We start from the raw sequence: 20,814 nt of genomic DNA, 5'->3' as shown, positions 1-20,814 counted from the left end.
GTAGGGGGGAGCGGTGAGGGGGGGGATAAGGAAATGGTCAATGAACGGGGGGGGAGGATGGTGGGGGGGTAAGAGAAGTGTGGTGAGAGTGAGGTTAGGCAACATGGTGAGGTGAGGGGATGGGAAGGAGTAGTGAGGGTGAGGGAAGTGATGAGGTGAGCGAAGGTGGTGAGGAGAGGAGAGGGTGGTGAGGGCGGTGATAGTGTTGGTGAGAGGAGGTGGGTGAGGTGAGGGAAGTTGGTGAGGTGAAGGGATGATGGTGAGGAGAGGAGAGGGTGAATTGAGGTGAGGGGAGGTGGTGAGGGGAGGGGTTGATGGTGAGGGGCGGTGAATGCGGGATGATCGAAGGGGTGAGGTGCGAGAAGGAATTGAGGAAGGGAGCGGGAGGGCGGAGGGCGGGGCAGCGGGGGGTGGAGGGTGAGTGGCGGGTGAGTGGAGGGGGTGAGGGGGGAGGGTGGAGGGTGAGGGGCGGGTGAGTGGAGGGGATGAGGGGGAGGGTGGAGGGTGAGGGGCGGGTGAGTGGAGGGTGAGTGGAGGGGGTGAGGGGGGAGGGTGGAGGGTGAGGGGCGGGTGAGTGGAGGGGTGAGGGGGGAGGGTGGAGGGTGAGTGGCGGGTGAGTGGAGGGTGAGTGGAGGGGGTGAGGGGGGAGGGTGGAGGGTGAGGGGGGGTGAGTGCAGTGGAGGGGTGAGGGGGGCGGGGGATGCTGGGTTGGGTCACCCCCGGTGTGTGTGGCTCTGGGAGTGTTTTTGGGGTTCCTCCATTCGCACGCCGCGGCTGCGATGCGGGGTCCAGGGACCACGCGGCCCCTCACTTGAGTTCCTCACCCGAGTTCCTCACCAGAGTCACTCACCCGAGTCACTCACCCGAGTCCCTCACCCGAGTCACTCATCCGCTGAGGTCTGACACGAGGCCGTACACGGGCAGGAGGAGCTGGGTGCACGGCTCGCTATCAACATCGGGGTGAGTGAGCGCTTGAGTGTCCGGTGAGTGAGTGAGTGGTGAGTCCAGCTAGTGGGTGGTGGGTGAGTGGGTGAGTGAGTGGGTGAGTGGTGAGTGAGTGGGTGAGTGAGTGAGTGAGTGGGGGAGTGAGTGAGTGAGTGGGTGAGTGGTGGGTGAGTGAGTGAGTGGGTGAGTGGGCGAGTGAGTGGGTGAGTGAGTGGTGAGTCCAGCTAGTGGGGGGTGAGTGGATGGTGAGTGAGTGAGTGGGTGAGTGAGTGGTGAGTGAGTGGTGAGTCCAGCTAGTGGGGGGTGTCTGGTGAGTGGGTGGGGAGTGAGTGGTGAGTTGAGAGGTGAGTTGAGAGGTGAGTGAGTGGTGAGTGAGTGAATGGTGAGTCCAGCTCGTGGGTGGTGAGTGTCTGGTGAGTGGGTGGTGAGTGAGTGAGTGGTGAATGGTGAGTGTCTGGTGAGTGAGTGGTGAGTTGAGAGATGAGTGAGTGGTGAGTGAGTGAGTAGTGAGTTAGTAGTGAGTGAGTGGTGAGTTGAGAGGTGAGTGAGTGAGTGAGTGGTGAGTGAGTGGTGAGTGAGTGAGTGGTGAGTTGAGAGGTGAGTGTCGCGCGCGTGGTGAGTAGTGAATTATGTCAAGCGAGGAGATAATAAAACTCACCATCATCACTAGACGAGATGATCCATCACCATCATCACTAGACGAGATGATCCATCACCACCATCATCACTAGACGAGATGATCCATCACCATCATCACTAGACGAGATGATCCATCACCACCATCATCACGAGACGAGATGATCCATCACCACCATCATCACTAGACGAGATGATCCATCACCACCATCACTAGACGAGATGATCCATCATCACCACCATCACTAGACGAGATGATCCATCACCACCATCACTAGACGAGATTATCCATCATCATCATCACTAGACGAGATGATCCATCATCACCATCATCACTAGACGAGATGATCCATCATCACCACCATCACTAGACGAGATGATCCATCATCACCATCATCACTAGACGAGATGATCCATCATCACCATCATCACTAGACGAGGTGATCCATCATCACCATCATCACTAGACGAGGTGATCCATCATCACCATCATCACTAGACGAGATGATCCATCACCACCATCATCACTAGACGAGATGATCCATCATCACCATCATCACTAGACGAGGTGATCCATCATCACCATCATCACTAGACGAGATGATCCATCATCACCATCATCACTAGACGAGATGATCCATCACCACCATCATCACTAGACGAGATGATCCATTACCACCATCATCACTAGACGAGATAATCCATCATCACCACCATCACTAGACGAGATGATCCATCACCACCATCATCACTAGACGAGATGATCCATTACCACCATCATCACTAGACGAGATGATCCATCATCACCACCATCACTAGACGAGATGATCCATCATCACCATAATCACTAGACGAGATGATCCATCATCACCACCACCACTAGACGAGATGATCCATCATCACCATCATCACTAGACGAGATGATCCATCACCATCATCACTAGACGAGATGATCCATCATCACCATCATCACTAGACGAGATGATCCATCACCATCATCACTAGACGAGATGATCCATCATCACCATCATCACTAGACGAGATGATCCATCATCACCACCATCACTAGACGAGATGATCCATCATCACCACCATCACTAGACGAGATGATCCATCATCACCATCATCACTAGACGAGATGATCCATCACCATCATCACTAGACGAGATGATCCATCATCACCATCATCACTAGACGAGATGATCCATCACCATCATCACTAGACGAGATGATCCATCATCACCATCATCACTAGACGAGATGATCCATCATCACCATCATCACTAGACGAGATGATCCATCATCTCCATCATCACTAGACGAGATGATCCATCATCACCATCATTACTAGACGAGATGATCCATCATCACCATCATCACTAGACGAGATGATCCATCACCACCATCATCACTAGACGAGGTGATCCATCATCATCATCACTAGACAAGATGATCCATCATCACCATCATCACTAGACGAGATGATCCATCATCACCATCATCACTAGACGAGATGATCCATCATCACCATCATCACTAGATGAGATGATCCATCACCATCATCACTAGACGAGGTGATGATGGTGGTGTTGTGGTGGTGATGATGATGATGATGGTGGTGTTGTGGTGATGGTGATGTGGTGATGATGGTGGTGTTGTGATGATAATGGCGATGTCGTGGTGATGATGATGATTGTGGTTTTGTGGTGATGATGATGTGAGTGGTGGTGTTGTAGTGATGATGATGTGGTGGTGGTGTTGTGGTGATGATAGTGGTGTTGTGGTGATGATGAGGTGAGTGGTGGTGTTGTGGTGATGATGAGGTGAGTGGTGGTGTTGTGGTGATGATGAGGTGAGTGGTGGTGTTGTGGTGATGTTGTGGTGGTGTTGTAGTGGTGTTGTAGTGATGGTGGTGATGATGGTGATGTTGTGGTGATGGCGATGTCGTGATGATGATCACGGAGGAGTGGAGATGATGCGGGGGAGGAGGTGGTGCTGGTGGTGGTGATGGGGGTGGGGAGGGGGTGATGGTAGTGGTGCTAATGGGTCTCATTAGCCACATGAGCTCGATGCTGTTAACAATCTGTGAGCTCATAGCGACGTCTGATCACGATAAGGACTGCGTGGGATAATGAGTGCGCGCGTGTGTGAGCGTGTGTGTGAGTGTGTAAACATGAGCACCGGGGAGACAAAGGCGGCCGGGTGCTGGCCACTCACACCCCACTCGTGTCCCGTTTCCGGCCTTCGTAGGTGCTTACTCACTAACAGCACTTGCCCCAACAGTCTGTTAAGGCTACACGGGGGATCTTTGTCTGTGTGTGTAGAGCCGACCGAGTTTACGAGTCGCATAGATCGATAGACTGGCCCTGGGGAGACAAAGGCGGCCGGGCGTGGTGCTGGCCACACACCCCCCCCCCACCTCCCCCCACCTCGCTCGCGGTTCCAGCCTTAATAGGAGCTCGCTAACATCACTTCCCCCAACAGCCTGTGTAGCCTATACGGGGAAACTTTATCTTTGTGTGAGTGTGTCAAGTCGACTCAGCCTCAAATGAGTACCCGGTGGGGTGTGTTTGAAACATCGCCACTGGGGAGACAAAGGCGGCCGGGCGTGGTGCTGGCCACCCACCCCCTCGTGTGTCACAGTGCCGGCAGCCTTCATAGGTGCTCGCTAACAGCACTTGCCCCATCAGTCCGTTGAGGCCATACGGGGGGGGGGGGTGGTCTTCATCTTTGAGTCGACCTCGAGGATGTGTGTAAGCATCTGCCCAGGGGAGACAAAGGCGGCCGGGCGCGCCGTCGGCTACAACATCGCCGCCCTTAATAGGTGCTCGCTAACAGCACTCGCACCGGCCAAGGCCACCCCGGGGCATCTTTGGTGTTTGTCTTCGTGCGTGCGAGCGCATCAACAAATAAACTCGTTTTTTTAAGTTTTGTTTTATATATAAAACAACGGGTTGATTTTAAAGTGCACTCAAAAGTAAATAAGTCGGTGGGACAAGGGGGAGTGGGACGGCGTCTTGATCGCGAGAGACACGCGCGGCGCCTGCTTCTTGGTCGAGGCGAACCCACAGTTTTAGGGACGGCGGCGTTTTTTTTAACCTCGCCAAATAAATATTTAATTAATCAACCGTTCATTGCTTTAAAATAGCCAATCGATTGATTATTCGATGCCGATTTTGATGCAGGCATGCATTGCCGCCGGATGTGAGCGCGTGTGCAAAATGTGGAATCGATTGGACAGCGGGAAGTGGACGAAATGTTGATGACAACATTTGACCACGACACACATCGGAGTCGAGAGAAGCGAAACCACCGTCGTCGCCTCAACCCGGAGCAGCGTGGCACTCCAGCAGACAAACTCCTTCGAGAGACAACGACGCGTCGAGATGCGAGACCGAGCCCGTCACTCACAACTCAGGCGCGCTCCACCGCGCAAGAAATCAGATCGGAGACAACCGAATTGGAATCGGCGCCCGACAAACAACCGCCTTGCACGTGCGAATGGCACCGAACTTGAACGACGTTACATTTCGATTTAAAGCTTTCGTGACTGCAGGGATTCATCTTCTTGGTTCTTTCGGTAAAGTCACGTAGAAGGGAAATAATAAAATAATATATATTTATTTTATTGTTTTATTTTATTATTTCCCTTCTACGTGACTTTACCGAAAGAACCAAGAAGTTGAACGACGTTCATTTGAAGCTTTCGTGACTGCAGGGATCCATATTCTTTGGTTCTTTCGGTAAAGTCACGTAGGTAGAAAAATAAAACAAAATAAAAAAGTTATTTATCACGACGTTTCGATCGTAACACAAGCGGTCGTCCTCAGGTGAGAAAATAATCCAGCAGTGGAACTGCTGAATTATTTTTTCGATCGAAACGTCGTGATATATGAATTTAAATTTGTTTAATTTTTCTACCTACGTGACATCCCCCTTCCTCCAATATTCAAATATGCTCAAAATGTCCGCACCCCAATATATTGCTACAAAATAGATTTCTGTTTATGTGATTGTGGTTATGGTTGTACTGTATTAATCCCTAATATCTGCCATTACATACAATAAAACAAGAAAAGGTAAAAAAGAAAAAACAGAGCAATGTAATACAATACACTATTAGACATTATTGTAAAAAATTAATAAAAAGTCCATCCTATGTGTTAGTGATTTTTTTTTTTACTTTAGGCAGGAAATTAGTTTTTAATTTAAATTTTTTTTTCTGGGGGGGGGGGGGGGCCCAGGAAAATTTGGTCCCCCCCAAACTTGACTCCATGGCTACAGCCTTATCATCCATCATCATCATCCATCATCGTCGTCGCCACGTGGATGTATATAGCAGCAGGCAAATAACTCGAGACGCTTGATTCTAAACGTGGTTGGGGGGAGCAATTCGGAGGACCCGGAGAAAAATCCACGCGACCACGGGGAGAGAGAGAGAGAGAGAGGGGGGCAGAGGGAGGGGAGAGAGAGGGGCAGAGGGAGGGGAGAGAGGGAGGCAGAGAGAGGGAGGGGGAGAGAGGGAGGTGGATAGAGAGGGGGAGGGAGGAGGAGAGAGAGAGGCAGAGAGAGACGCGCAAACGCCTCTAAATGTCGAGCAGCAGGCGTCAAGGGTCGGGTTCAGACACCGCGACTTCCTGCACACCAGGCGAGGGAATTAACATCCCGCCACCACGGCACCCCCAAATAAACTCCCTCCAACGAAACCATTTCATAGCGCAAATTACATCTCACCGCGCATAAATATTGATAATTCGGCCGATAATTACCGGGGCAATAATCTCCACTTCGCGTGGCCTCCTGTAATCGAGAAAGTGCTGCGCTGAAATCACTCCCCACGCGGGCCTTGCCTGCCTGCCTGCCTGGGGAGCGGTGGCGCAGCAATTAGCGTGCCGTGTCTGCCTTCACAGGGTTGCTAGCAGCTCGCTATCAGCACTTGCCCCAACAGACTGCCCAGGCTATACGGGGGATCTTTGTCTTTGTGCGCGAACACCGGCGAACCGAGTTCGATTCCCCGCTCACGGCCACCAATACCACCGGCGACGATTATCTGAACCGGTCCTGGGGCTCCCCTGAGATCGACTCAGCCTCAAATGAGTACCGAGTGCGGTGTGTAGTCAACATCGCCACTGGGGAGACAAAGGCGGCCGGGCGTGGTGCTGGCCACCCACCCACGTTGTGTGCCGTTCCGGCCTTCATAGGTGCTACTCGCTAACATCACTTGTCTCTACAGTCTGTTAAGGCTACACGGGGGATCTTTGTCTTTGTTGTGGCATTGCGCTGACACAGGTGAAGCGGAATAATTTTTATTTTTATCTCTAAACAAATCAGGTCTGGCAAGTGTTGTGTGTGGGGTCAGGGGTCAATGTTTACAAAACTGATCGCAAACACAGGCCCATCACCACCAACACCACCACACCACTACCACCACACCCGCATCACCACCACACTCGCATCAGACACCACAGCCACATCACCACCATCACCACCTCACCTCCAGCACTTAAACCACACCCACATCATCACCACCGCCACAACCCGATCACAACCACCACATCACCACCACACCCATATCACCATCACCACCACCATCATACCCTTATCAACGCCACACCTCCATCGCCACGGCAACATCCACATCACGACCAGACCATACCAACGTATGAACGACCCAATGCCCAATCCACAAAGTCGAAGGGAGGCATCACAGCGGTACACTCCGCTGCGCCAGACGTGGTCATCTGTCTTTTTTGACCACGTGAATGTGAAATTGTCGTCGTTGCATCTACATCAGCGGCTATACGAAAGAATAAGATCACCGCCCCATCTCCAGCAAACACCGTCACCAACGCACCGTCACCAACGCAGCAGTTTAACACGTAGGCCTTTCGCGACCAATATTATTCATAATAAAGGTTTTTGGGTTAGATCGCGTGAGCATAAATGTGCCGAAACCCTCCACCACCCGACACGCAAACAAAATGCCAAACTGTTACTACTGCAGCCCACAGCATTTACAATTCGAGGAGTACGACGTTTCGCTGGTAAATTACATCCAAAATCATCGGGCGATTTGACAGAATAGTAAAGCCATTCACCTGCTCCAGGTCTTAAATAGAGCAGCAGGATGACGTCATCACCTGAACCCAATCAGATGCAGATATCAGAGGACGGGGGGCTATTGTATTCATATAATAGGTTAGTAACTAGTATGTGTTTCCTCTATGAGGAATTATAATTGTAATATGTATTATTTCATAATACGCTTCCAGGCCGCACTTAGCATGGAGTTGTCAGAGGGGTTATATCTAGATTTGAAGCTTTCGTGACTGCAAGGATTCATATTCTTAGTTTTTTTCGGTAAAGTCACGTAGGTAAAAAATTACAATTAATAAAAGTAAAATAAAATATATATACAAGGACTGTTTTCTTGGAATTTATCTTACTTGATACAGCTATCGTGCTGTGACGGTTCCACCTGAAGACGGAAGCTTGTGTTGCCTCCGAAACGTGATTTTTATTTTACTTTTATAAATTTAAATTTTTTACCGACGTGACTTTACCGAAAAAACCTAAGAATAGAGGGGTTAACGTTATGTTTTATTTCTCTCAATTTCAATGGAGTCTCTAATTAGTCTTGGCCAGTAATAATTCGTTTTACACAACACTTCAACGTTGTCAAAATCAATTGAGTGTCCTTGTTGGCGACCATTTTCTGCAATTGCCGACAGTTGTGTTTGAGAGTATTTCATATTTTTTTGGTGTTCTTTTAATCTTACGCTATTAATGTTACATCCCGTCTGTCCAATATAGCATCTGCCACATACGCAATTTAATCCGATACACACCTTCTGTTGACAACTTAGGCAATTCACCTTTAGTACAAGATACTAGTTTAAAAATGTTGTGTCCCGTACCAAATCTTACTTGAATGTTTTGCTTTTGCAAAACTCGAACTAATTTGTTAGTTACCGCGATATTTGGTATTTTAATTGTTTCATAATCTGATCGCTTTCAGCAGTATTGCTGTTCGATCTTGGTTTGGCATTGAAACTCTGTTAATTTGAGCATTATTGTAGCCATCCAATCGTAACGCTTCTTTAACATGTTTAATCTCGCTCCTTAGACTTTCACCATCTGACACTGTTTTTGCCCGATGTATGAGCGTCTTGATGAGAGAGGATTTCTGTGCTGGGTGATGATGCGAATCTGCCTTCAGATATGCATCAGTGTACGTTCCCATTTCGGTAGACGCTGTCTGTTATTTTACCATTTAGGCTGCGTCCAAGCCAAATATCACCATCCACACCACACAAAACCACACCACACGCCGAGAGAGGGAGACTGGGTGGGGAGTGAGTTTGTGAGTCAGTGGGTTTGATTCGTGAGTGGATGGATAGGTGGGTGGGTGAAATTAGTGGGTGCCGTGAGTGGTGGGTGGGTCAGTGGTAGAGTGGGTGGGTAATTGGATGAGTGGGTGGACATGTGGATGAGTGGGTGGGTCGGTCGCAGAATAGTTGGGTAGGTGGATGAGTGGGTGGGCGGGCGAGTGTATGGGTTGGTGGCTGGGTGGATTCATGAGTGAGTGAAGTGGGTGAGTGGTTAAGTGGGTGGTTAGGTGGATGGGTGGGTGAGTGGGTGGATTAATGAGTGGCTAGGTGGGTAAGGGGTGTCCGTGACTCGACGAGAAGTGAAACTCTTCACCACTTTGTGGTCAATGTTCTCTGGATGCGCGGATGGACATGGACACATACGCGCTGTGTCATCGTTTTTCCTTGTATCGCGAGCTCCCTTCATAGCAGTCGGGGTCACACCCAGAGCTTCATACCCCTGCAACTCATCACGGGAATCTCCCCCCCCCCCACGCCCCCCACCAGTTCAGAGACCCCCCCCACCGCCACACCAGAACGCGAGGGGCCCAAGCTACGCAGGCAAAGTTGCGAGCGGATGAATGCTCACATCAGGGAACTTACTCTCCCAGGCGAATCGTGTCAAGGACGTTTGCACTGGATGGATACGTTCGCACGTTTTCAAGCAGCTCTTCCTTCACAAGCGCAGTTGCTCGACAGTTGTGCATTTTAGTGTGTGTGTGTGGGTGTCTGTGTCCGTGTGTGTGCCGTAGTGTTCTTCGTGCTTTCGGAGTCCCCTGACCCTTTGCTCACGATCATTAAGGACCTTCATAATGGTGAGCGGGCCCGGGTAAAACTACGTGGCCGGGAGTCAAAGCCATTCCCTGTTCACCTTGGGGTGCGACAGGGATGTCCTCTGGCTCCCACATTATTTAACATATATTTCGACCACATAGTTCGTGAAGCCTTCAATAGCTGTACCAGAGGAATTCCCATTTAGTACAGATACAATGGGAGGCTGATCGATGCTCGGGTGCGGTCAAGGAATGGCTCCCTATTGGTCAACCATGTTATGTATGCCGATAATCTGGTAATTGCTGCTCACTCAGAGGAGTTGGAGGCGCTGCTGCTCTCTCTCTGAGTCGTCTTCTCTGTCTTTCTCTGAGTCCCCCCCTCTCTCTTTCTCTGAGTCGTCCTCTCTCTCTGAGTCGTCCTCTCCCTCTCTCTGAGTCGTCCTCTCTGAGTCGTCCTCTCTCTCTCTGAGTTGTCCTCTCTCTCTCTGAGTCGTCCCCTCTCTCTTTCTCTAAGTCGTCCTTTCTCTCTCTGAGTCGTCCTCTCCCTCTCTCTGAGTCGTCCTCTCCATCTCTCTGAGTCGTCCTCTCTCTCTCTGAGTCGTCCTCTCTCTCTGTGAGTCGTCCTCTCTCTCTCTCTCTGAGTCGTCCTCTCTCTCTCTCTCTGAGTCGTCCCCTCTCTCTTTCTCTGAGTCGTCCTCTCTCTCTCTGAGTCGTCCCCTCTCTCTTTCTCTGAGTCATCCTCTCTCTCTGAGTCGTCCTCTCCCTCTCTCTGAGTCGTCCTCTCCCTTTCTCTGAGTCGTCCTCTCTCTCTCTGAGTCGTCCTCTCTCTCTCTGTGAGTCGTCCTCTCTCTGTGAGTCGTCCTCTCTCTGAGTCGTCCTCTCTCTCTCTCTCTGAGTCGTCCTCCCTCTCTCTGAGTCGTCCCCTCTCTCTTTCTCTGAGTCGTCCTCTCTCTGAGTCGTCCTCCCTCTCTCTGAGTCGTCCTCTCTTCCTCTGTCCCTATGACAGCGGACGAACACATTGCACGGTCGTGGTGTCCGTAGTGAGGTCACAGTGTCAGTCGTGATGTCACAGTGTCCGTAGTGATGTCACAGTGTCTGTAGTGATGTCACAGTGTCAGTCGTGATGTCACAGTGTCCGTAGTGATGTCACAGTGTCCGTAGTAAGGTCACAGTGTCTGTAGTGATGTCACAGTGTTCGTAGTGATGTCACAGTGTCCGTAGTGATGTCACAGTGTCCTTAGTGAAGTCACAATGTCGGTAGTGGCATCACAGTGTCCTTAGTGAAGTCACGGTGTCAGTTGTGATGTCACAGTGTCCATAGCGAGGTCACCGTGTCGGTAGCGAGGTCACCGTATTCATAGCGAGGTCACCGTGTCGGTAGTGAGGTCACCGTATCCATAGCGAGGTCACCATATCCATAGTGATGTCATCGTATCCATAGTGAGGTCACCGTATTCATAGCGAGGTGACCGTGTCGGTAGTGAGGTCACCGTGTCGGTAGCGAGGTCACCATATTCATAGCGAGGTCACCGTGTCGGTAGTGAGGTCACCGTATCCATAGCGAGGTCACCGTGTCCATAGCGAGGTCACCGTGTCGGTAGTGAGGTCACCGTGTCCGTCGTGATCGTTGCCGTCGTGAGGCCACCGGTCCCACGCTAGGGGCCATCTCTGGGCCTCCCAGCTGGGAACCGTCCTAAGAGTCATCGAGACTCGGTGACGCGTCTCCTGGGTAAAATATTACAACGTCATGATGGAATGAAAAGGCCGGATTTACGTCTGCGCCAGAGGGGAGTTAAGGGCTGTGCGCTTCGGGGGTTTAGGGAATGCGTTGAGGGTTCGGGCCGCAGGATTTACGTCCTGCGAGGGCTGCGGGTTAGAATATCGACTCGGAGGGGCCCAACGTGCAAGGGGCTCGCGGGGCACGTGGATCTCCGTGCCGGCACGCGGGAGAGACGGGCTCGGCACGGGGGGGACGGCGTCGCCGGGATGCGGGGGCCACGTGCATCTCCCACCACCCCCCACCCCCCACCCCTCCTGACCAGTGATACCACCCCCACCCTCCCCACCACCTTTCTGTCCAGGTTCGGCTTTGTCGGGACCCCGAGTCGGTAGGAGGACGTGAAGAGGACGAGGAAGAGGAGGAGGAGGAGGTGGTGGCTGTAGGAGGGAGAGCGACACACGAGGGCACGCGGTGCAAGGAGGGAGGAGAATGAGAAGAGGAGGCGACGTCTACACCACGACGACGACGACGAGGAGGAGGAGGACTTGAGAGTAGCGAGGAGGAGCAGGAGGGTCGAGGATGGGCGACTCGCCGGGCGGCCTTGCCGTCTCCCTGTCGCCGCCGCCGCTAGAGCCGCCCGGCGGCCCCAACACCACCTCGGCGGCGGCGGCGGCGTGCGGCCCGGCGGGGCCGCTGGAGCCGGGCCGCTCCCTGGGCACGTCGCTCGCCTTCATGCTGCTCGGCACCGGCAGCAACCTGGCGGCGCTGCTCGTGGTGGGGCGCCTCTACCGGCGCTTCCGCTCGCGCTCGCGCGCCTCCTTCCTGGTGTTCGCCGGCGGGCTGGTGTTCACCGACATGAGCGGGCAGGTCATCACGGGCGCGCTGGTGGCGCGGGCCTACGGCGCGGGCCTCCGCTGGGAGGAGATCGACGACGGCGCCGGCTCGCTGTGCCGCTTCTTCGGCACGTGCATGGTGTTCTTCGGCCTGGCGCCGCTCGCCCTGGGCACGGCGATGGCGGCCGAGCGCTGCGTGGGCGTCTCCCTGCCGCTGCGCTTCGCCGCCCGCGTGACGGCACGCGGGGCCCGCCGGGCCGTGCTGGCCGCGTGGGCCGCCGTGCTGGCGCTGGCGGCGCTGCCCGCCCTCGGCGCCGGGGCCTACGTGCGCCACTTCCCCGGCTCGTGGTGCTTCGTGGACATGCGCGGACAGGCCGGCGGGGGCGGCCGGGCCGGGGGCAGCGGGTGGCCGGCGCTGGTGTCCGCGCTGCTCTTCTCGGCCGTGGGCCTGGCCTGCCTGGCCGCGTCCCTCGTGTGCAACACGGTCACCGTGGTGAACCTGGCCAGGGCCCGCCGGAGGCTGTGGTGCGGGGAGCGGCGCACGTCCGTCACGTCGGCGCGGAGGCCGCACGACGTGGAGATGGCGGTGCAGCTGGTGGCCATCATGCTCGTCGCCACCGTGTGCTGGAGCCCCTTCCTGGTGCGTGCTCGCACACGCTCACCATGACATTCACCACAACAATCACCACGACACTCACGACAACAATCACCACGCCACTCGCCTAAACGCTCACCACGATACTCACCATGACACTCACCATGACACTCACCACGACACTCACCACGACACTCACCTAAACGCTCACCCACTTGCCACGACACTCACCACGACACTCACCACGACACTCACCAGGACACTCACCTAATCGCTCGCCCACTCCCCACGACACTCACCACGACACTCACCTAAGTGCTCACCACGATACTCACCATGACACTCACCACGACACTCACCACAACACTCACCTAAACGCTCCCCATCACACTCACCCACAGGTTTTAACAGATGGAGATTAGTCCACAGTTGCTCTACCGCCTTTTCCAGGCGCGCCTCCACAGCGCTGGCTGATCACAGGCGTGCACCACCACCACCCTGTGACCTCTGGCTGTGACCCGTGACCCCGTGACCCTCGGGCGGGACCCCCGGCCGTGGTCACGTGGATTTTTCTCCGGGTCCGCCAGTTTTCCCCGAGAATCAGCGTCACGCGTTCAGAGTATTTGGCTGCTGCTATTAAGAAGTTAATTGCATCCGCAGCGTTTGGCACTGCTGCTGCTGCTGCATTGCCATGGTTGGCTTCATTGGCATTGTTGCTGCAGTGGCGTTGTTGTTGTTGTTGCATCCTCCCCCCCCCGCGCATCCCCAGCTCTCTCAGCCTCCCACTTCCAGCCCCGACCACTTCCCCCCCCCGTCCAGCTTCACGTCCCTCTCCTAACGTCCACGCAACGCTCCCCCTCCCCCTACCCCCCTCCCCTGCCCCTCCCCCCTCTCTTACCTATATAACCTCCTACCACGGCATCTCTCTCTCCCACTTCAGCAAAAACAAAACAATCATTGCTGCTGCTATCAATTTCCACGCGATGGAAATGAGCCCAGTGCGTTGAGCTATCATTCGTGATAGCCAGCTGGCTTCTAAAGAAGAGCCACACAGCTTAGTGGGGCTTACCTGGTAACATTTAAAATAGTTTTAGTTTAGTGACACTTGACCCCTGGCCGTGAGCCCTGGCCGTGACCCCTGGCCGTGACCCCGAGACCCCTGGCCGTGACCCCTGGCCTGACCCCTGGCCATGACGCCTGGCCGTGACCCCTGGCCGTGACCCCGTGTGCAGGTGACTGTCGCCATGATGGCATGGCGCTACTTCTGGGAGCCGGAGCCGGCACCGGACTGCGTGTTCCTTCGAAGCGCCGACAAGGAGCGGTTCCTTCTGCTGCTCAGATTCGCCTGCAGCAACCAGGTGCTCACCACCACCTCTCACCATCACCGCTCACCACCACTCACCACCACTCACCACCACTCAGCACAGGTGCTCACCACCACCACTCACCACCACTCACCACCACTCAGCACAGGGGCTTACCACCACCGCTCACCACCACTCACCACCACTCAGCACAGGGGCTCACCACCACTCAGCATAGGGGCTCACCACCACCGCTCACCACCACTCACCACCACTCACCACCACTCACCACCACTCAGCACAGGTGCTCACCACCACCGCTCACCACCACTTACCACCACTCAGCACAGGGGCTCACCACCACCCCTCACCACCACTCACCACCACTCAGCACAGGGGCTCACCACCACCACTCACCACCACTCACCACCACTCACCACCACTCATCACCACTCAGCACAGGGGCTTATTGTCACCACCGCTCACCACCACTCACTACCACTCAAGCAGGTGCTCACCACCACCGCTCACCACCACTCACCACCACTCAGCACAGGGGCTCACCACCACCACTCACCACCACTCACCACCACTCAGCACAGGGGCTTATTGTCACCACCGCCACCACCACTCACTACCTCTCAAGCAGGTGCTCACCACCACCGCTCACCACCACTCAGCACAGGCGCTCATTCTCACCACCACCACTCACCACCACTCAACTATTGGCTGATCATCACCACCGCTAACCACCACTCAGCACCACTCGGAACAGGAGCTCACCACTCACCACAACCACCGCTCGCCACCGCTCACCAACACTCTACCAGGTGCTCACCTTCACCACCAAGTAATTTGTTTAAAATATAAAATAAAGTTACGGCAACGGCGACAAATGTAAATCAGCGCAAAAAAATTAAACGCAACTGAGCCGTCATCACAAAGTGTTGGCGGTGCTGTCCGTTGCTGGCGCGCGACGTTCCGGGCCTTTGGGCCTCTGGCAGGGCCTTCGGGCCTTCTGGCCCGGTGATCAGCAGCCGTGCCGCTATCCAGGAAGGCGCTGGCCACAAATGACAGCCCGACGAAGTGGTTTATCACGTTGAAGTGTACCGCAGCTACCTTGCCTGGTATATACACACGTGTATCTAAATGTGGAGGGGAAAACCCGGAGGACCCGGAGAAAAATCCACGCGACCCAGAGGGAGAGAGGCACGCAAACTCCAAATACCCAGGCATGGTCAGCGTCGGGATCGAACCCGCGACCTCGTGCGTGCCAGGCGAGGTAGTGAACACCCCGCCACCGTGTACTCCACCGCAGGTGCTCGACCCGTGGGTGTACATCCTGCTCCGGCGAGCCGTCCTCCGGGCTCTGTGCGGCCTCCTGGGCCGCCGCCTGCCGTCGCCCCACAAGATGGGCTCGCTGCTCTCCAGCCTGCGCCGCAGCCTCTCGACGGAGCCCGCCCACAGGTCCTCCACCCGGAGCCCACGCAGCCCCCCGCGGGGGGCCGGCTGCCCCCCCTCAGAGAGTCTGTGGGGCTATGGAGGCCCCGGGCCAAGGCATCGCGCCACCACGGCGATGGTCGTCAACCCTGAGCTGCTGGAAGTGGACGAGGAGGAGGTGGTGGAGGGAGAGAAGAAGGAGGAAGGAACCATTGAGCCTCCTCAGCCAGGATCTCCTGGGGCCCGTGGGATGGGGGGCCCCAAACAGGAGGAACTGGGGGCCCACCCCGGGCAGGTGCCGCCGGCGCAGGGGACGCCGGGCGCAACGCCGGGCACCTGCAGGGACGAGGAAGCCGTCGGCCGGGGGTCGCGGTAAAGGAGGGAGACGGGACGATGGTGGAGAGGCGACAGTGAGGAAGGTCGCGGTGGGGAGGTCACGGTGAGGTCACGGTAAAGAGGTCACGGTGAGAAAGTGCCACTGTGTGGCAAGGTCAAGGTGAAAAAGGTCACGGCGAAGAGGTCACAGCCTCCGGGAGAGGAACTGTTGTCGTCGTTGGACGTGGAGTAGAGGCGCCCAGAAGATGGGAGCACGGCGCTGAGAGGGCCTGAGAGAAAGCCTGAGAGAGCCTGAGAAGGCCCGAGAAGGCCCGAGAGAAGGCCTGAGAGAGCCTGAGAAGGCCTGAGAGGGCCTGAGAGAGCCTGAGAAGGCCTGAGAGAGCCTGAGAAGACCTGAGAGGGCCTGAGAGAGCCTGAGAAGGCCTGAGAGAGCCTGAGAAGGCCTGAGAGGGCCTGAGAGAGCCTGAGAAGGCCTGAGAGAGCCTGAGAAGGCCTGAGAAGGCCTGGGAGAGCCTGATAGGATCTGAGAGGCCCTGAGAGGGCCTGAGAGGCCCTGAGAGGGCCTGAGAGGGCCTGAGAGGGCCTGAGAAGGCCCGAGAGAGGACCTGAGAGGGGGCCTGAGAGGCCTTGAGAAGGCCTGAGAGGGCCGTACGGGACTAAGGGAGGAGGTGCGGGGTGGGGAGGGTGGTTGGTTGGCTGAAGCACGTGATGGTCAATCAAACAATAACCCTGACCCTAACCAACCAGACGTGAGTACTTAGTGCGAGCCATAATCCTAACCAACTAGCTAACGAGACGCTGGTACTAGGTCTCCCCGTAACTTTAACCACCCAGGCACTCATAATGGCTCTAACCCTAACCAACTACTGTTGGACCATCCCTTCCACAGACCATATTCTTAACCCAATCACCCAGCCAGCCACTGGTTCTACCTCTACCCCTCACCCCGTCTGCTTATTTTCAGTTCCCGTGGTTACAGCGCCCCATGTACAACCTGGCCTGGCACAAGCACCGCAGCGGCATTACCGCTCAGCCATTTGCCGAACGGCCCCTTGCCGTTGTTGTTGTTGTTGTTACCGTTGTTGTTGTTGTTACCGTTGTTGTTGTTGTTACCGTTGTTGTTGTTGTTGTTACCGTTGTTGTTACCGTTGTTGTGTTGACACGTAGTAGGGCTTTCGCGACCAAAATTATTCACAATAGAGGTGTTTTTGGTTTAGATCCTCGCAAGCATAAACGTGTCGTTAAACCCGCCACCACCCGACACAGCCAACCAGGAAGGTTTGTCGCGTAAAAAAAACGTGGCCAATTCATTGCTAGTTCAGCAATACTGGTGTGTTGGAGAGTTAAAGCCACAACATTATCACTTTGAGTCCCATGTGACCTATTTGCCAGTATCAGAGTATGAAAAATAATAATAGGTTTGATCCTTTGGCAATAAAACAGGTGGTGTTGAGATGTTCAAACACAAAATAGATGTTCACCCCGAGCTCCAAATGCTCTGATACGTGTGGCATTGCCTTTGCGCTGTTCGCCTTTTGGCGTTCTCTGGTCTGACACCGGTGGTGAGGCTAGGCCCTAAAGCAGGCTGCTGCCTCTGGTGTAGGCCAATCAGTCGCAAAGACAATGCCCTCTATTACACTGGTCAACACACTTTTTCTGGCATAAGGTATTCCAACGGTTTCAAGGTAATTTTGGGGTGCTGATTCCAAATCTGGCATCAGTTTTTGTCTATCACATCAGGTTTTTGAGATATTAAATATTTTCAATAAAAACTGCAGAAGAAAAATATTAAATAAATGTGGATATGTACATAAAATGATATTATAAACACACTATCCTAAAAATACAGCACAATATTTTAACACTAAAGCAGTCACTGACTCGCAACAACTTGCAATCATAAGTGACAGAGTTAATTTCGGGTAAAATCAATGAAAATGGGGTATGCCGATAGCATAGAAATGACATGTGATAGAGCAAATCTGAGATCAGATTTGGAATCAGCACCCTGAAATTTAGTCTAAAACAGCTGCAAAAGTCCAGGCCAGAAAAAAATGTTTTTTTTTTGTTGACCACTGTTATCAGAGCGTGTGTGTTTGCATGTTCACCGCAACTACTGCTTGTAGTTACTGTCGACTCGATTCCTCGCAAAAGGTTTACAGTAATCCCTCGCCACTTCGCGATTCAAGTTTCGCGGCCTCAGTGCATCGCGGATTTTTAGAACTGATTTAAAGGCCTCATTATACCTGTGCAGTAACACCATCATCATCATCATTCATCATCACATTCGTCGAACTGCACAGGTCTGTCATCGTCGTCATTGTCGTCGTCATTACTGGAGTCAAGTCTCAAGATACTACTGTATCTTGAGAGAGAGAGAGAGAGTGAATGTATAATGTTAAGGTTTTATAATTAAATAGATTTAAGTAAAATATATATAAAGTATAAATATACATATTTTAAACATTCTGGTACCCACACACACATATACAGAAATTCCTAGGGGGCCAATCCTACTTCGCGGATTTTCATCTATCGCGAGAGGTTCCGGTCCCCATTAACCGCGATAAACGAGGGATCACTGTATTATCTATTTGGTGTTTGAACATCTTAACACCTCCTACTTTCTAGCCAGAAAGGGTTCAATCCTATTCTTGTTTTTCACAATTTGGGCACCATGACGTTTTGCCGGTTATTACATCGAGCACCAACAGGCGATTTTACCCCATGGTTGGCTGTGTCGGGTGGTGGCGGGTTTAACGACACATTTACACTTACACGATCTAACCCCGAAAAGCCTTCGCTATGTTGTTGTGTTGTTGGTGTTGTTGTTGTTGTGTTGTCGTTGTTGCTGCTGCCGTTGCGAAGTGAGCATGGGGGCGATGTGTGGATATGAAATCCTGTGTGTCGGCGGTTGGTTTTGCCGTGCGTTGTACGGCAAGTCCTTGATCAACGCGCTACTGCTGTTGCTGGTAGTAGTAGTCGTAGTAGTCGTTTGACACCTGGGAGGCTTTCGCGACCAATATGAATCATACTAGAGGCGTTTGGGTTTGATCGCGTAAGTACGATTCGGCCACAGTCGCCCGACGACAACGATGATGATGATGCTGGATGCAATCGGCAGCCAAACGCCGTGGGACTCAAATGACAAACGTCGTGGATTTGCTCTCCAACGCACAAAACCAAGCGGCAAGTGCTGAAGTGCTCGTAACTAATTGGCCACAAACCCTTACCGGTTGGCTGTGGCGGGTTCAACGACACATTTAAACTCGCGCGATCTGACCCACAAAATAAAACCCTGATTATGGATCGGAGTCGGTGCCCGCCTGAGCAGTGCCGCCCAAAATCGAACGGCGCGTTTAGCGATAAACAATGACGTAATAAGGATAATGTAACAATGATAACGTGATAACGATAACGTGATAACAAATAACGTGATCACGTAATAACAAATAAGGTAATTACGTAGTAACGAATACGTAATAATGATAACGTAACGGCGGTATAACGACACTCATTCCGCGTTATAACGGTGTGCGTTTCGCGTTATAACGTTGTGAATTTCGCGTTATAACGGTGTGCGTTTCGCGTTATAACGGTGTGCATTCCGCGTTATAACGGTGTGCGTTTCGCGTTATAACGGTGTGAATTTTGCGTTATAACGGTGTGCGTTTCGCGTTATAACGGTGTGCGTTTCGCGTTATAACGGTGTGCGTTTCGCGTTATAACGGCGCGCGTTTAGCGTTATAACGGCGCGCGTTTCCGCGTTGTGCACAAAGTGTTCCTTGATGTAAGAAGCAGCAGCTGTAGCAGCAGCAGCAGCAGCTGTAGCAGCTGTAGCAGCAGCAGCAGGAGCAGCAGCAGCAGCAGCTGTAGCAGCAGCAGCAGCAGGAGCAGCAGCAGCAGGAGCAGCAGCAGCAGCAGCAGGAGCACGTTATCGCGAATGTTCGTCCCTGGTGTGACCACCGGCGTGGTAGGCGACGACTCGCCGTGTTGGCAGCAGCGGGGCGACTGTGACGGACACAGCCCCTGGGTCCTCTGCCCAGACTCTGAGCAAGGGAGACACGCGGGGTGGTGGTGGTGACTGTGCTGGTGGTGGTGGTGACTGTGCTGGTGGTGGTGGTGACTGTGCTGGTGCTGGTGGTGACTGTGCTGGTGAGACGAGTCGAAGAGTTGTCGCAGCGCTCCCCGTGTGTGAGGGTGGGCGGTGTGGTCACAACGCTGCCCGGAGGTCGCGTCGCTCAGAACAACAGTTCCTTGCAACAACAGTTGCCAGTCCCCTGCAACAAGTTGCCAGCTCCCTGCAACAAGTTGCCAGTCACCTGTAACAAGTTGCCAGCTCCCTGCAACAAGTTGCCAGTCCCCTGTAACAAGTTGCCAGTCCCCTGCAACAAGTTGCCAGCTCCCTGCAACAAGTTGCCAGCTCCCTGCAACAAGTTGTCAGTCCCCTGCAACAAGTTGCCAGCTCCCTGCAACAAGTTGCCAGTCACCTGTAACAAGTTGCCAGCTCCCTACAACAAGTTGCCAGTCCCCTGTAACAAGTTGCCAGTCCCCTGCAACAAGTTGCCAGCTCCCTGCAACAAGTTGCCAGCTCCCTGCAACAAGTTGCCAGTCACCTGTAACAAGTTGCCAGCTCCCTACAACAAGTTGCCAGTCCCCTGTAACAAGTTGCCAGTCACCTGTAACAAGTTGCCAGGCCCCTGTAACAAGTTGCCAGCTCCCTGCAACAAGTTGCCAGTCACCTGTAACAAGTTGCCAGCTCCCTACAACAAGTTGCCAGCTCCCTGCAACAAGTTGCCAGTCCCCTGTAACAAGTTGCCAGCTCCCTACAACAAGTTGCCAGTCCCCTGCAACAAGTTGCC

At 53.6% G+C, this 20,814-nt stretch overlaps 1 protein-coding gene across 1 annotated transcript; it reads left to right on the top strand.

Annotated features, from left to right (window-relative positions):
• Window positions 1-758: 758 nt before the first annotated feature.
• Window positions 759-20,036, top strand: LOC133346381 (thromboxane A2 receptor-like). Its single transcript, XM_061557896.1, has 4 exons — window positions 759-960; window positions 11,806-12,917; window positions 14,105-14,230; window positions 15,495-20,036. The coding sequence occupies exons 2-4, from the start codon at window positions 12,024-12,026 to the stop codon at window positions 15,990-15,992; spliced, it is 1,518 nt and encodes a 505-aa protein (XP_061413880.1). The 5' UTR covers window positions 759-960; window positions 11,806-12,023; the 3' UTR covers window positions 15,993-20,036.
• Window positions 20,037-20,814: the final 778 nt, after the last annotated feature.

Source organism: Lethenteron reissneri, chromosome 24, assembly GCF_015708825.2.
Source record: "Lethenteron reissneri isolate LAM-NWPU_2019-01 chromosome 24, ASM1570882v1, whole genome shotgun sequence".
NCBI classification, from domain to species: Eukaryota; Metazoa; Chordata; class Hyperoartia; order Petromyzontiformes; family Petromyzontidae; genus Lethenteron; species Lethenteron reissneri.
The sequence above is the reverse complement of the archived record's forward strand: the minus strand, read 5'-3'. Positions and strand labels throughout refer to the sequence as shown.

Coding starts and splice junctions, on each gene's coding strand:
- LOC133346381 (XM_061557896.1), top strand. CDS start 12,024: ATGGGCGACTCGCCGGGCGGCCTTGCCGTCTCCCTGTCGCCGCCGCCG. Junction 12,918..14,104: donor TGTGCTGGAGCCCCTTCCTG/GTGCGTGCTCGC, acceptor CCCCGTGTGCAG/GTGACTGTCGCCATGATGGC. Junction 14,231..15,494: donor GATTCGCCTGCAGCAACCAG/GTGCTCACCACC, acceptor ACTCCACCGCAG/GTGCTCGACCCGTGGGTGTA.